Raw genomic sequence first — 16,540 nt, 5'->3', positions numbered from 1 at the left:
TTTATCTATGGAACTAATTATATACTTTTGTTTTTTAGTCTGTTAATATGATGATCCACATTTATTTATTTTTCAATGTTAAATCACCTTTGCATTCTTGGGATAACCACATTTGGTCACAATGAATTGTCTTTTTTACATTTTTTATATATTTTACATGATAGACCATGTTTAAAAAACTTTGCATTTATGATCATGAAGAATGTTGTTCTATAGTTGTCTTTTATGTCTTGTATGTCTTTTTCTGGTTATGGTATTGGGGTTATGCTAGCCTCATAAAAAGAACTGGAAAGTAAAGTAATGCGTCCTCTTCAATTTTCGGGGAGAGTTTCTGTAAAATGGGTATTATTTCTTCCTTAAATGTTTGGTAGAATAACTCAGTTTACTTTGTAGGAAGGTTTCAACCACAAATTCAGTTTCTTTCATCTGTTTAAGGGTGTTTAGTTGATCTATTTCTTTTTAAATGATCTTTGGCATTTTATGTCTTTCAAGGAATTTGTCTTTTTATCTAATTTGCCAAATTGTTGGTATAAACTTGTTTACAATATTCTCTTATTAGTTCTTTATATCTGTAGAATCTGTAGTGATGTCTCTCTCTTATTTCTGATATTGGTCATTGTTGTCTTTATTTCTTTGTTACTTTTTTTTAGCAGTTAGACTTCATATCCCTTGGAGTCATTTTATTCATGTTTCTTTTGCTTGGGATTCATTGAGCTTTCTGGATCTGGTACTCCACCCTGCTGATGCTGGCGGCCTTGCTTTTCGGGACTTCTAGCTCTGTCTCCTCAACTCAGGGAATCCATGCCTGGCTGCCCCTCCCTGCAATGTGGACTGAAACCTCTTCCTAGGCAGTACTTGCTGTGGCAATCATAGGGATCACCTGGTATGTTTCTGTTCTTTTGGGGACTGCCATACTATCTGCCTGATGTCCAATGTAGCAAACAACAACAAATCATTTCATAAATCGTGTCTGATTTTTAAATCGTTTCATATAGAAGAGTAAATCTAGTTCCTATTACTCCATCTTTGCTAGAAACCAGGAGCTAACTTTTATCATGCATCTACTATGCACACTTTTCATTTATCCTTTCATTCAATTCTATTAGAAGTCCTATGCTAAGGATACTATTAACCTTTTTACAGATAAGGAAACTAGGGGCTTTGACAAATTAAGGAATAAAGTCATGCATCCTATTAAATGACAGAATTATTTGATCTCAGATGTGTTTGACTACACAAGGATGCTACCTCCAGATAAAACAGAGATAGAAAAGTGCATGAGTGCAAATAAATAAAATCCATTCTGTAAAATTTATTTTAATCATAACTGTTTTAATGAGCAGTGGAAACTTCCCCTTTCCCTAGTGGTGATAGCAGGACACGATAAGGGAATGACAATTTTACATCTCCAATCACTGTCTTTGTTGATTTTCCTTTCTTGTCCCTTAATGATATCGTGGGCAGATTCTCCACATTTCTGGCCACTTTGGTTATAAAAAGGCCAGTCCACGTAGAAGTGCCAATCTCATATACAATTTAAACCCTTCCCTCATTAGACTCCAAGGGACTTGGAGAATGAGAGGGATGAACTGCTTTATCATTTTTCCTTCTCCAACCCCTTGGGGCGGAATGGGGAACATAGTCCTGTTTCATACACTTCCCCTCCCTGTCTTCTCAATATCTAACCCCTCTGAGGTTGAGCGATCAAAGGAAAATAGAAGAGACAGAGCTCTTCCTATATAACTGTTGCTTGTGTGGCCATTGCTGGTCTTTCCCTGCCCAGTGATGTTCCATGCTTTCCTGCCGTCCTCTGCTCTTAAGATGTGTTGCTTTGGGGTGCCTAGATGGCTCAGTCAGTTAAGTGTCTGCCTTTGGCTCAGGTCATGATCCCAGGGTCCTGGGATATAGTCAGGCTCCCTGGTCAGCAGGCAGTCTGCTTCTCCTTCTGCCTCTCCCCTGCTCATGCTCTCAATTTCTCTCTCCCTCTCAAAAAAATTAAAAAAAAAAAAGAGAGAAAGAGAGAAAGAGAGAAAGAGAGAAAGAAAGAAAGAAAGAAAGAAAGAAAGAAAGAAAGAAAGAAAGAAAGAAAGAAAGATAGATGTGTTTTTTTCATGAGGAAGTTCCCCTTCGATCAGATCTCTCTGTCCCTGCTCCCTCTGACCCTGCCTATGGTTCTATGCCTATTTTGGTGAAGTATTACCTTATTTGATCTAGAGTCTTCCATGGCTTCTGCTTCCTTATATAAGCCCTCTGGTCCTTCACATAAGAGTCAGGAAACTGCTGAGGTTCTCTTTGGCACTCTCAAAGGGCCAAGGGGAACTAGGATGGGTTTGGCCACCATTCCCTTGCACACTCACCACACTAAGGCTCATTCCTGTCTTCTAGCCTTGGATTATTTTTGCAAGTCTCCCTCTCAGCTCTCTCTCTCTCTCAAGATGACATGGAGTAACCAGCTTTTCTAGAAATCCCTCACCATCATCACCCCCCCACCCCCGTGGCAGCAAACGCCTGGGATGGAAACTCTTCTGTGGTTCTGTGGGTCATCAAATCCAGCTGGGGAGTGAGCTGCCAGTCTCTGCCGGCATAGGCACTCCATTCTCTAGGATGGTGTTCTTGGAACCCCACCCTGTTCATTTAAATACTGGAGGTGAGAGATTACCAGGTGGGAAGGGCTGGGAAAGGAATTACCTCCTACTGAGAGAATGAATAATGGCTTTCCCTCTTCCTCTCCCCAGTAATCTCCTTATAATAGCCTGTTTGCTAGCTGATGGCTGTCGGTAATACAGCCTGTTCAGCTCCTCACAGTAAACTCTGAGGGGATTAATGGGCCCTGGTGCTGGCAGTTCTCTTTTGACTGTAGCACGGGAGTGGCTCTTGTCCCAGGCAACAGTAAAAATTCCACTAATATCCTGTTCTATAACCAATAGTTCAACTGGTCTTCTGCAGCTGTCCAAACTGTGATCACAAAAGTCAATTTAAAGTTAACTTTGCTAATTCTGATGTCACAACAGAAAGCCTTAGTAAGCTCTGAAGTACACAATATGGATAGAAGCATGAGAAAAGTCAGTATGGTGTGGAAAATGCATGAAAAAATTAACTACTCTCCCGCACAAAATGTGCACAATCTGACACCCCCCCCAAAAAAAACACCCAGAAACCAAAACCAAGAAACAGGTGCCTTCTTTAGGGCCCTGACCTGATTTCCAAGAAGTTGGAATGAGCACGGTGGGTGGGGGGAGGGGTGGGTATGGCAAATGAGGTGGAAAAAGAGACGGGACTGGGGGGGGTGGGGAAGAAGAGAGACTGAGAACACAGTTAAACACGTCTTGCTTTCGTTCTTGGCTCCCATGGACACAGCCCAGAAGAAGCACTGTGGGCCCCACTAGCGGACGGCTGGAAGCTGGCAGGCTTCCTCAATTCACAGAGCTATTTAGAGCTCTGGGGTTGGTGCCCATGTCTAGGGAGCTAACATTCCTGCCCAGCGGAGGTGGCATGGGAGAGAGCTTTAAGTGTATTCGACACTCTCCCTCCCCCACGGCCTCTCCCTCTGCACTCCCCAACACCAAACTCCTACATTTCCTGAAGAAAAACAAGCTCATTCATCCAGATCAGCCTGACATAGCAAAAGACATGAGCAGCATTCTCATGGTGAGAACTCTGGGTTTGTAGGTAAGTGCTACTCCCCTGTCCTTTGGTTAAAGCTTAGTCTACACTTTAGACTATAAAGCAAGCTGTCTTAAAATGTCTTTTTTGGTCCTGACCTTATCCTCCCTTTCAACACTAAGCTTTTTCCTGCATTATTATCACCAAAGCTCCATCAAGAGCAATCCATTTATATCCTGGGCGCATACTGTGATCCTAGCTCTAAAATAAGTATCACGAAGAACTCAAAGAAGAGGAAGGTGTGTCCTGCCTATGCGTGTGATAGAGTTGCCAGGAGGAGGACGCCAGCGTGGGCTTGGCCATCGGGGTACCGGAAGTGTAGAGAGGACCAGAGCTCTGAGAAGATGGGTGAGGGTGTCCAACCCAACTGTTCTCACCAATGCTGCCCAGACTGCTGGTTTGGGATGCCTGCACTGTTTTGTGACCAGTAGGGTCCTACTCTTCAGACTTGATGTGGAATTATTAGCCTCTATAGTCACAAATTGGAAAGCCCCTTAGGGGTAGGAACTATGACTCAGTCACCACAACCCGCAGCACTTAGCATAGCACCTGGGGCAGTAGGCTACAGGCTGCGTGGACCCATTCATGTGTGAATCCCAGAGAATGGCTTGGCCCTAAGTCCCAGATCCTTTCCAAACCCTTGAGCAGGCTTTCTGGAAGCCTTGAAGGAATAGTGGAAGAGACTCTCTTATTGGGTGAATAATGCCTTATGTAAGTAAAGGGTTTCTATTTTTTTCCCAAAGAGTTGTTCGTATGCTTGATCCCTATGGCAATCTGATTGGGGTTATGTGAGGAGCCTAGCATTTATCACTATTTTATTGGCAAGGACACTGAGCCTCAGAGGAAAAATTTTCCCCTGCATCGTCTGCATCACTGTAGGAATTCATTAGTATAGGGCAAAATTTCCCAATAGTGTGCCTTCATCTGACTGGTAGCTGTCGCTTCAGAAACACAGAATTCAAACACTGACCTGACTAAAAGCCAGGGGTCAGGGGCCCCCCATCTTGCTCTATCAGGTTAGTCGTGCCTGACAGAATCTTGCATTATTGTCTCTAGACCATGAAGAGGATGGAGAGGCCCGTGGTCACGGGTCCGGTGTCTAAGCACTTCGACCTGGAGAGGAAGAGCGCCAGGCAGGCCGAAGCCAGACTCAGCCAAAGACTGCAGAGGCTGGAGCACATCTGTCTGTACCACATGAAGCTGCTGACCCGGGAGCAGAGGCAGCTCCAGAAAGAACTGCAGAGGTTACAACAAGGTGAGGCCTCCGGGGCAGGGAGCGGGCGGGGCGGCAAGCCACCGCCTGAGTGAGGCCAGAGTGATACCCCCACCTCAGGACAAGGGCTCTTTCAGAGACCTGGCTACCAAGGAAGCAAGAACTTAACCTGACCTGGATTTTTAGGCGGCCTGCCCTCCTCCCTCCCTGGGTTACACGGTTCGCTGCAGCAGCTCATCAGCAAGCCTTTTCGAGCTCATACTTCTCAGGCTTCCAGTCACTTCTGTGTTTCAAACGAGCTCTCTCTTGCTTAAGTCCTTTGTTTCCTTCTTACCTTGTTTTTCATTCTGCTTTCCTGTCACTGTATCTGGGTTAATTTGGTTTCATGTCTATGCCTGGTCAACAACCATTGATTGAGCAACTGTTTAATGTGTCAGTCCCCTTAAGAAAGGGAAGTTAAAAAAAAAAAAAGATCCCCAGGATTAGCGACCACAGAGCAACATCCTCATGCTGATAGATGCCCTCTGACCACAGAGCAACATCCTCATGCTGATAGATGCCCTCCAACGGGGCTGGGCAAGGAGCACTGGGCCATTTTCAATGCTCGCCGATGAGACTGAGGCCCTTCCTGCCTTTTGTGCGACATGAACTTCTCAGCCACCCTCCTTGTATTTAATGTGTGTTCACACTAGAGCCTGCAGATTTTGCTCAGATTGGAAAATTTCAAACGAGTAATTGTGGTATATCGGTACTGTGTTTTCTTTGACTCTGTAAGTCAAAGGGCAAATATTTCTGTTGTTTAACGAAAGAGGCCTCTTTACCTGTAAGCCGTGTGCTCATATTCTTTATAACAATGTTCTTCCATAAAACCTCCTGTCTCCAAAGAATAACCCTTTCCAGATGTACACATCACTTAGAAGACTATCCAATAAACGGAGATAAGTAAGTAGTTAAGTAGCGATAACAAGAATAATGGAACTAACCTCAAAAGCTAGTTTCCAGTTAGTAGCTATGATCATCACAGGGCCAAGGACTACACAGTGCTGTCCAGAATCTCAGACCATCCAGAGCAGTCTACACTGGGAAAGAATTGGGAAAGAACCCCCCACCCCACCCCATTCAATGATCCCATTAAAACATGGCAGCTAAGAACACAGACTCTGGACCCAGACTGTCAGGGTTGAAATCCTGACTCTCATTTACTAGCTGCGAGGCCTTGGGGGGCTTCCTGGACCTGCCTGTGCCTCACTTTCCTCCAGTGTAACACAGAAATGATGTTCCCCACCTCGTGAAGTTAGCTGAGGATTCAGCAAGCACTTGGGACAGTACCTAAGCACGAAAGAAGTGTTATGTGTTTACTCTTATCACTTAATCAATGGATTAATCGATCCATCAAGAAAAGATGGTTACGAGACTTAAACTTTTCTACTGCTTTGTTAAAAACTGCCATAGTTGTACAGTGTGCAGAAACATCCATCATTAAAATAATCTGATTTTGATATTACTTCAAAATTCAGCCTGAAAGGATCCACCCCAGCTCTGCAAAACTACAGCCCCTTCTCACTGAAGGCAGGTGCTGGAACTCGGAAGCTCTGAAAATGCTGGAGCATGTTCCGGAGGAAAGCCAGGTGTCACGATTCGACATAAACTAGTTTAGGTCTACACGGCTAATATGTGGACACAAGGATGAAGAGTGATGTCCAAAAAGCTGGCCTGGGAATCATTTCTAACCCACAGCTTTGGGTCTAAAAGAGAGCTCTGAGCAAGTGGCTGAACTTCTCTGTTTTCCATTTCCCTGTCTGTAATAAATGGTTAAAACAAATTAGAATGAGAGCTCACAGACTGGAAAAGAATGTTAAAAGCCATCTGGTTGAATCTCACTTCCATTCTCAAAAAGACACTGAAGACCCGATAGATACCTACTTGCATGGAGGGGGGCAGGGAAGGTATGCAAGAGGCCAGGCCGAGGTCGGTGGCTGTCCTGGCTGAGTAGATGTTTGCCTCAGTGACGGGTGGTGTGGGAAGAGTCTGGACCAGGAGGCAAAGAACTGATTCAGGGGCCTCTATCTCTACGTCCTTTAGAAAGTCATATTCTTTCTGAGCCTCAGACTTCTTGATAGTAAAANNGAAAGAGGAGAAAAAATAAGGAAAAGGGGAAGAAATAATATATATTAAGTCTCGGTATTTATCAGGCACTGTACTAGGCAATATTTTCCCATGATTCATTTACTGAAATTGCTACTGGGCTTCAGCTACATGCCAGTCGGGAGACTGTCTAACATGCGTGTTCCCAGTCCTCATCTGTGGAGATGTGGGTCAGCAGATTTGGAAGTAGGCTCAAAAACCTGCATTTTCAACTGAGCTGATACGCTGGCAGATTATTGTGGGACAGCTGTGCTGTGGACCAGACTGTTCAAAACACTTTTGTAGCTACTCTGATCGACGCAGGAATGTAAATATGAAAACACGTGGTCCCTCCAGATGCTCGCGTTTAAACTGGAAGGGAGCCGTACTTGTGAAAATTATGATAGAAAACACTAATTGCTAAATTAGAGTTGTTTCCAAAGGAGGGCAGGAACATAAGAAGATCCCTGTCTACCAAAGGGCCTCAGGTAAGATCTCCCAAAAGAGGCAGTGTGTATGCACAATCTTAGAGGAGAATGGCGGGGGGGGGGGGTTAATTTTGTCATGAGGACACGTGGAACGAGGCCACTCCTGGCAGAAGGAACAGTATGCACGCGGTGCGCACACGAGCGTGGCTTTCTTCGAGTCCAGCACGGAGGAGGGTAAGGGGCGCGGAGAAGGTGAGGCACCGTGTGGAGGCGAAGTGGTGGGGGCGGTGTCTCTGATCATGAAGCATTTCATAGGTCTTGAAAAGAATTTAGATTTCACCCTATAGGGTCTGGGAGTGGGGGGACTGCGTGTTCACTCCGGCTGCAACGTTAAAGAGAATTCCCAAGTTCAGCCTTAAACTAGGGAACTGGCCATGTGAGGACAAACGAGTATTTTGAGATATTTAGAAAGTAGAATTGTCAGAGCTTTGTGATTAATGATATATGTCCAGGGGGAATAAAACCAGCGTGAAGAGTATACTGCCTGGCACGAAGGAGGCATTCAGACATCCTTGTTGAGCTGGGGAGTTGTATGCATGCAGCGATGTAGGTACAACACCTCTGCAAGGGAACACGGGAGAAAGATCAAGTCCCAGAGGAAAGCGATGTTCATTTCCAAGCGTGTTGGCTCAATAGGTCGAAACTGCAGAATGGCCTGGCCGGGAGAAGTAGCTGCACATCTCCTGGTTTATAGGAAATAGATGAAGTTCTTACATGGATAAGATGCACGCACACACGCGCACACACACACACACACACACACACACACTCAAGGAAATAACAGAGGAAGCAGGGCTCACAAAAGACTGTCTCTTGTCTTGACGACCTCGCAAAGAAGTGTTGAGATGAATCAGTATTAGGAGTGGAATGGGATTTCTAGTCCTCTTATCTGGTCATATTCCCTCTGCCTGGTGCCTGCTCGCCCCAGCGCAGATCCAGGGAACTCACTCCCAAACCAGCACAAGGCTTCCAACCCCAAGTGACCAATTCGGGAGGTGTCTTGAAAACCAGCTGGGTCCTCCAGCGCGGCCATGACTACAAGATGCTGAAACATTTACTCAAAGAGTGAAAAACCCACTTCATTGTAGCCGGCAGTTACAACTCACGGTTGGGGTGAGTAGGAGAGCACATAATTGAGGTGAAGGAAACAATAGGGCACCATCTCTGGGTATCGCTCACGCCCAGTTATTTTGTCTTGAAAACACCAGGCTTGCCAAATAAAACATGCAAACAAAACCTCCCTGGGCCTCCAGCCAGTTTCAACCTCTGATCTCAGTGTTTCTTCATCCTTGTTAACATGTCCTAGGTCGACGCTGGGGAACTGCTGTCGGTTCTTCTGTCTTCATCCAGCATGCCAGATCGGCCTGTTGTGAATGTGGTCTGAGGGTGTTCACATGTTAGATCACTGCCCAGAGAACCCGTTGCTGGTTCGGCCTCTCTTCCCTCCTCCTCTTACTAGGTTAGTTTGTAGGGTTTCCATAAGGGAGAACCACTAACTGGGTGGCTTACTTACTGCCTCACAGTTCTGGAGGCTACGAGTCCAAGATCAAGGTGTCTGGATGGTTGCTTCCTTCTGAGGCTGTGAGGGAAGGACTTCTTTCAGGCCTTTCTCAGAGTGTCGTTGGCTGTCTTTCCCCTACATCCCTTCACACTGTCCTCCCTCTATCTGTGTCTCTGCGTCCAAATTTCCCCTTTTGATAAGGACACCAGCATGGATTAGGGCTTCCCCCTAATGACCTCCTCTTAACTTGGCCTATCTCTGTAAAGGCCCTACCTCCAAATCAGGTCACATTCTGAGGTGCTGTGGGGTTAGGACTGCAACATATGACACTCAGCGAAGACAGAATTCAGCCCATGACACTTATTCATTAACACAAAGCAGATATTATCAAGAAAAAGCTCTCCTCTTATTTGGGGAATGGAATTCAGAAGAGACCAGATGTCTTTGTGCCCTTACCGCCAGGAGAACAGAAGCACGGAGTTCCACAGGCTAATAAAGTTAGGTAAGAAAATTCTTACTAAACTCATGGAGACGCCATTGAATCCCTCTCCCCAACTGACCTCCCTAAATCATCCTCTCCCTGCGAAAATGCTGCCTTTCCTCCTTAAGCAATGAAACACCTCCCCATATTGTGACCAACCCCTTCTCAGCCACTTCATGACCTCCGCTGATACCACACTGAAGGGGAACATGGTTGAACGACTGGGAAATTCAAGATAGGGGGCTTTTTGTTGTTTTTCAGAGATTTTCTTCTTTTTACCTCCTTCCCCAGAGCACTGGCCACCAATATGACCCAAGAAATATATAAAACCAAGTCCCAGATGCCTCCTTTCCATCATGCTGGCCTAAAGGACTCCGTGAAAAGCAAAGAACAGGCACTGTCTCAAAATTACAAAGCTTCCCATTTCAGAGCAGAGAAGCCACAAGCCCTACAGAAAGATTGTCTAAGCCCCCCAAAGGGCAAAGACTCCAACAAGGGCATCGCTATTCTGTGTCAAGATCAAGATGTCTCCGTCAACACCCTAGACCAAGGCCCTGGTTCCAGCCCAGCTGGTGAGAGTGGGAAAACACACACTGATGAGACCAGATCAAAAGATGCCAGCCCAAAGCCAGACCCCAGTGCTGGGAGACAGGGTCCCCTGAGTCCCAGGGAATGCGCAGGAAATCTGAAAGACGAGCCCGTAACACCTACCTTCTCAGAGCTGTTTGTGAAGGTCAGAAACGCCCACTACCTCCGGCACAGGGTTCGCCCTGAGTCTGAGAGATTGCTTAGTATCGGGGAGATATTTGGGCACAAGGAACCCTTCCAGCCAGGAGGGCAGGGCGGGCTTCCTTCGTCTCTAACCACCTAGCATAACCTCACAAGAACATCTATTGTACTTGCTAAAAAAATGCGTGCCTCAAGTGACTGCAGTAAGTCGTGTGTGTGTGTGTGTGTACATATGTGTGTACATGTAATATATGTGTGTATACATATACATATATGTGTGTATACATATGTGTGTGTATATACGTGTGTGTGTGTGTCAATTTTATTTCAAACCCTCAGGTTTTTCTTTTTTTCCCTTTTACAGGGATATAATCTTTCACTGAATGAGCAATACAAGTATATGAGAAATGAGGGGAGAGATGAGTCTTCTGAAAACTCTTTAAGGGGGGGGCGCACATGTTGCTGATGTCAGCAGAACTAGGAATCTATACTGAGGACGAGACTTTCCCTGAAAGGAGAACTATGAAGGGTCCCGCTTACCTTGGCGCCCCCCCTTTTCCTATAGGAGGTTCTTATGGTGCCACCTGCCAGCCAAAGGACAGAGCTCGTCTGTCCCGGTTTACCTATAACACAGTGGGGACAGGAATGCAGCTGGAAATAGGTATCCTCATAGGTTCTGTAAATAAAACCTGCTCACCCACCGAAGTCCGTCCTTCCTTCCGTCTGTCCTTCGTCTGTCCGTCCTTCCTTCCTTCCTTCCTTCCTTCCTTCCTTCCTTCCTTCCTTCCCAGGTGGCTCCACTTCAGTTTTCTCATTCCTGCTTTCCACCTGCTCCTATCACACTTTTTGGATCCTAATAAAAGAATAAATAAACAATTTACATCATTTCCTCTAACATTTCCCCCCAAGAAGCAAAGCAACCAACAAAGGCAGGCCGGGCTGACAAAACGGATTCACGGACACTTCATTTATTCACACTGGCCCGTGACTGGGCTGGCAGGGACAGGGTCCCTCGGTGTGGAGAAGCCGCTGCAAACTGCCCCAGCCCTTTATTATGTGTCCTTCCTCTTTGTCTGCTGCTTAAACCCCGTCTGTCTCCATATGATCACACTCCACGGGTGAGTTTCCAAAATGATTTATCCCGCTTCTCTGTGGGCCTTTGCTCTGGGCCAGCCACTGGAGGACGCGACCATCGCCAAGGCAGCAGGGAGCATGGCCTCGGCGTGGGCCCCTGCTCCACGCACACCATCAAACCCCCCACTCCACGTACACCCCTGTCTTGTGAACTCGAAAAATAAACATTCGGCATGGTCCTCATCGTAACTGTGGTTGTGTCTTCATACATCAGACAGGCCCAGATCTGTCTGTGCTCCCTACTCCAATATTTTATCCCCTCTATCTCAAATGACAGGTCCCGAGTTGCCACAAAACTGTGCGTTTACAAATCTTCTAACCACACAGATTTTCTATTCTTATCATTGAGTCCAATACATTTTCCTTCTTCGATACAATAGACACGCTACTTTCATTGGCACAGCTCAACACAGTCAAGCAGAAAGCTGCTGTCGGGGGCCTTGGCTGCCTAACTCATTTCGTTCTAAAGGACAGTTGGAAGCCCTTATCTTCACAAGGCCTACTGAGCTCCAGGATGGAACGCAGCCAGTCAGCTTAACGTCATTCATTCCTACCTGGTCCCAACTGGGGATAAGTGTGCTCCCCAAAAGACACAGGGCAGTGTCCAGAGACAGTTTTGGTTGTCACAAGCCAGGTGAGGGGGTGAAAAGACCCCGACCTATATACCACCGCACTAAATCTTGGCAAAAGCCTCTGAAAGGTAGGAAATCAGTGAGATAGTCATCTCAGTTTTACAGAAAAGAAAACTGAGGCTCATGATAAGCAGAATGACCCTCTCCAGACCGGACTGTGAACGAGGAACAAAGGCCAGGCTCCTGCTTTCCTGCACTATCTTCTCTCTCCAAACGCTGGAGTGGGCGGGAGGGTGTGACACAATGTCCAGTGGCTTATGTCCTCGTTTTCACTTTGAGATACTTTCTAACTCTCTAACTAAAAATCTTAAGCAATAACACTTAAAATGATGAAAAGGAAACATTCAGACTTCAATTTTGAGGGAACAAGACCTTTTTTGACTACATTCATCATTTCCTCAGAGATGTATTGAGGAGAATGTCCTCTCCGTTTACTCCCCGGGAAGGAAAAAGGGGCTTTCACCTTGCTACCCGAACCTATCAGGCGGGCAGGGAAGCCACGCCTCACCTTAGGCAGAGGCATCTGGGAACGCTGCAGTGGCCGCTCAGCCTCTCGCCCAGGGTCCCGAAGTTATGAGGCTGCTGAGAGTGACCCCAAAGGTTCCCACAACCCTCAGTGATCGGGTAAGGTGCTACCAGTAACTCCGGAACAACAGCCCCTCTGAGGGTGAAGGCAAGGTGGAGGGAGGGGAACCTGGAGGCCTTGGCCCCCACCCCAAGAACCCAGGACAGAGGAGCCTCCGTCCCAACCAAGCAGATGTCAACAGTCCTACATCGCCAACAACAGCCCGTGTAGCAGCAACCACAGAGAAACAAAGGGAAGCCAGAGACATGTGACCCCAGCCCTAGCCCAGCCCTGTGCAGGTGTTCGGACGAGGAGGGCAGAGGAGGGAGACGACGGGGAGGCCGGGGCTCAGGCTTGCGCAGAGCCCAAGCTACACCGGGGTGGGGAAGGAGGCCTTTAAACTGGACAAGGACCCTAAGTAATAATACCTCATGTGGATGAAGAATGTCTACCAGAAATAAACGTGGTAAAACAGAAGGGACTGGAAGGTGTTGGCTCGGACTGAGAGGGTATTAAGCAAGGTTGGTTGCAGTTCCCAGGAGAGAAGCTCCCGCCCCATGGTTACACCTCAAGGAGCTGGGATTTCTCAGTCGGATCTATAAGGAGCGGCATGGTGCTGAGAAACTTCCAGTACGAGGAATACAGGGGCTGATTATACATCCTTATCTCAGATGCGGATGTGGCCCACCTGAGATTTATAGGAGAAAAGGTTTTTTCCTAATTAGATGTTCTATGAACTAGATGCCAGTTCTCCCATCTTCCCACCAGTGCTGCGAATGCGCTGCTGTTCTGGGTCCCAGTAGCCAGCACCACCGAGAAACTGGATGAAATTTAACGTCATTAGTTCAGTGACTTTGAATTGGTCTCGCTGAATTCCATTCAAGCTGTACCATGAAGCAGGGCAAGGAAGAAACCTTCCCGGTTAAAGGAAAACACAGACAATTACACTATAAAGACTCCAAACGCACTTAACACACATGTTGCTTGGAATCAAACCCAATACTAGCATGGAGCTTCTCAACTCAAAATCATTTCTAATAAAATATTATTCCAAAAGTGTGTGATAGAGAGAAAATGTATGCACGCTATATAGAAAGATATTTAATTATGCAATTCACTACTGGGAAGTTTGTGCACACTCTTGCTGAGGTCTGACCTGGAGGGAGCCGCAGGAAGTGAGAAGCGGGTGCCTGTTTCCCTCGCAGCCTAAGCTCTAGCAACTAGGACGGTATGAGCAGAACAATGAACGATTGCAACAGTTATTTCAATATTATTGCATCAAAGATTAGGCAGAATTTTGTGTGTAAGACTATGTGTAAGAATTCATATTTGAATGCTATTTTTCCTAAAGAATTTCCCTTCCTTTTTTAGGGGGTCTGCACTCGCACAAACACGCACACACACACACTCTCCTAACCCAGCGCCCCATGGTCTCCGGTGCTGGTTCACCACAGGCGCTGCCACCAGCATCATCGCAGTGTTTGGCGTGCACGTGGGAGCTGACGATGTTCCAGGGAGCTTCAGGCTCAGTGTCAAATGGGAGATGTGAATGGTTGCCCTAATATGTGTTTCACATTCTAGCAAATTTGGGAACATTCTTCAGCAGTACCTTCATTGAGGTCCATTTGGAAATGGAAGCAAAAATAGATATAACTTGGGTCTTGAAGGAAAAGGAGATTCATAAACTTTGGGTTAAAAAGGAAGGCATTTAACATATATAGGAAGAGAGTGAAAAGCTATGGATGGAAGGAGACCAGCAAGCGAGGGCTCCTCTAGGAATTACTGGCTACTTGAAGACATGTGATCTCATGGTCCCAACTCTGTCCCTTACCAAGCCAACTGGGACCCTCATAAGTGGACAAGCTGACAGATCTGAGCTTTGCTGCCCCCATTGCGCCTGTCCTTGGGCAGAGGCTAGCTGCTGGTGGTCAGGACCCAAGAGGAAGCAAGCCCCTTACAAGCCCCTAAAATCAAAACTCTTTCATAATTATCTGAGCAACTATAAGACAATTTTTTCTTCTATTATAACACTGATTCTCAACAGACATTCCTTTAGTATAGGAAACAAGCAATAATTGTCCATCCATATCCTATACTTTTGCCTCAGAGCCAGCCCAGCAGGGTTGTAAATAATTTACACTCAGGAGAACACGCTTTCTGAAATCTGACTCAGAGTGATCGGAATCCCTAGGTTGAAGAGTTCCATGACTCACCCCTACTTCACTGTTAAATCCTAATTATCATGAAAAAGAAAATACACAAGCCTGTGTTTGGTAACATAGAAATAACCGTCTTGTTTATACTGGTCATCTTGGAGTTTTTCCACAGGATACTGGAGTGGGTAAAGGCTTTGGACATGAACCAGCTCAGGTCCAGTCCAGAGGTACGAAATGATTTTTTCAAAACAAACAGAAAATGAAAATACTTGCTTTCAGTAAATTTCCCACCAGTGACTTTGATCTAGAGTTGAAAGTCTGTTCACTCTTTGTGAACCAATGACCTTCCCTAGTGGGGAAGACGGTAGGTTTGAGCGTGTAACCTTGAGAGCCAGGAGTTGGTTATTAGACGACTGTGATTTCCCAGAGGGTATTCCCGCAGATGCTGCAAAGTGCTACAGGAAAAAAGGACTCTGGGTTAAACTAAGTCTGGGGACACACAGATGACCAACAGACACATGAGAAAATGCTTCACATCACTTGGCAGCAGGGAAATACAAATCAAAACCACAATGAGATACCGCCCCACACCAGTCAGAATGGCTAAAATTAACAAGTCAGGAAACGACAGATGTTGGCGAGGATGCAGAGAAAGGGGAACCTTCTTACACTGCTGGCGGGAATGCAAGCTGGTACAGCCACTTTGGAAAACAGTATGGAGGTTCCCCAAGAAGTTGAAAACAGAGCTACCCTACCACCCAGCAATTGCACTACTGGGTATTTACCCCAAAGATACAAATGTAGTGATCCAAAGGGGCACCTGCACCCCAACGTTTATAGCAGCAATGTCTACAATAGCCAAACTCTGGAAAGAGCCCAGACATCCATCTACAGATGAATGAATGAATGAATGAATGAATGAATAAATAAATATACATATATATAGAGAGAGAGAGAGAGAGAGAGAATACTACTCAGCCATCAAAAAGAATGAAATCTTGCCATTTGCAAGGACGTGGCTAGAACTAGAGAGTATTATCGTAAGTGAAACTAGTCAGTAAGATAAAGACAAATACCATGTGATTTCACTCCTATCTGGAATTTAAGAAACAAAACAGATGAACATAGGGGAAAGGAAGAAAAAATAAGATGAAAACAGAGAAGGAGGCAAACCATAAGAGACTCTTAACTCTAGGAAACAAACTGAGGGTTGCTGGAGGGGAGGTGAGTGGGGGGATGGGGTAACTGGGTGATGGGCATTAAGGAGGGCACTTGATGTAATGAGCGCTGGGTGTTGTATGCAGCTGATGAATCATAAATTCTACTCCTGAAACTAATAATACAATACATGTTAACTAAATTGAACTTAATAAAAAATAATGTTTGGGGAAACATGGGTTAAACAATGAAAACAAATCTCTCTCCTGGGGACTTTCTAAACCTTTAATATGCTAAGTTTATGATGAATGTCTGGGGAGAAGTTATGTCATGCTGAATTCCCCTAAATAATATGACCATGACATTTTCGTGCATAAATCATCTTCAGAGACTACAATAATCCACTAATCACACCCTAGAAACATTGTCTCGTAATAAAAACTAGATTAGGAGAGGGTTTTTTTTCTCATGTAGTTCAAATAGTCAGCAAAGATCTTACAAATTCCGGATGGCAATAGCAGGACTGACACTTTTCACGGAGAATATTTTCCTCATTTTCCTTTTAGGTGTTCCCACATGCACCTACACACACACACACACACACACACACACACACACAGACATGTGACAATAGCCTCACTCAAAAATTTTCTTAGGGTAAAATGACAAAACTGGTAAGAAGGTGAGGTAATGTTT

General features: G+C 45.7%; 2 protein-coding genes across 3 annotated transcripts in view; one reads left to right on the top strand and one right to left on the bottom strand.

Moving 5' to 3' along the window:
• Nucleotides 1-4,185: 4,185 nt before the first annotated feature.
• Nucleotides 4,186-10,501, top strand: CCDC190 (coiled-coil domain containing 190). The gene is made up of 3 exons (XM_008685743.2): nucleotides 4,186-4,918; nucleotides 9,368-9,491; nucleotides 9,762-10,501. Exons 1-3 carry the CDS (start codon nucleotides 4,723-4,725, stop codon nucleotides 10,339-10,341), a joined length of 900 nt encoding a protein of 299 aa, XP_008683965.2. The 5' UTR covers nucleotides 4,186-4,722; the 3' UTR covers nucleotides 10,342-10,501.
• Nucleotides 10,502-10,963: 462 nt separating this feature from the next.
• The window catches only part of HSD17B7 (hydroxysteroid 17-beta dehydrogenase 7), a 50,926-nt gene continuing 45,349 nt past the window's right edge, over nucleotides 10,964-16,540 (bottom strand). For both annotated transcript variants that reach the window (XR_005836295.1, XR_005836296.1), the window contains one exon: nucleotides 10,964-11,052. The gene's annotated coding sequence lies outside the window, so the exon portion shown is untranslated. The remainder of the gene's footprint in view (nucleotides 11,053-16,540) is intronic.

This window comes from Ursus maritimus, unplaced genomic scaffold (assembly GCF_017311325.1).
Source record: "Ursus maritimus isolate PB19 unplaced genomic scaffold, ASM1731132v1 scaffold_2, whole genome shotgun sequence".
NCBI lineage: Eukaryota > Metazoa > Chordata > Mammalia > Carnivora > Ursidae > Ursus > Ursus maritimus.
The sequence above is the reverse complement of the archived record's forward strand: the minus strand, read 5'-3'. Positions and strand labels throughout refer to the sequence as shown.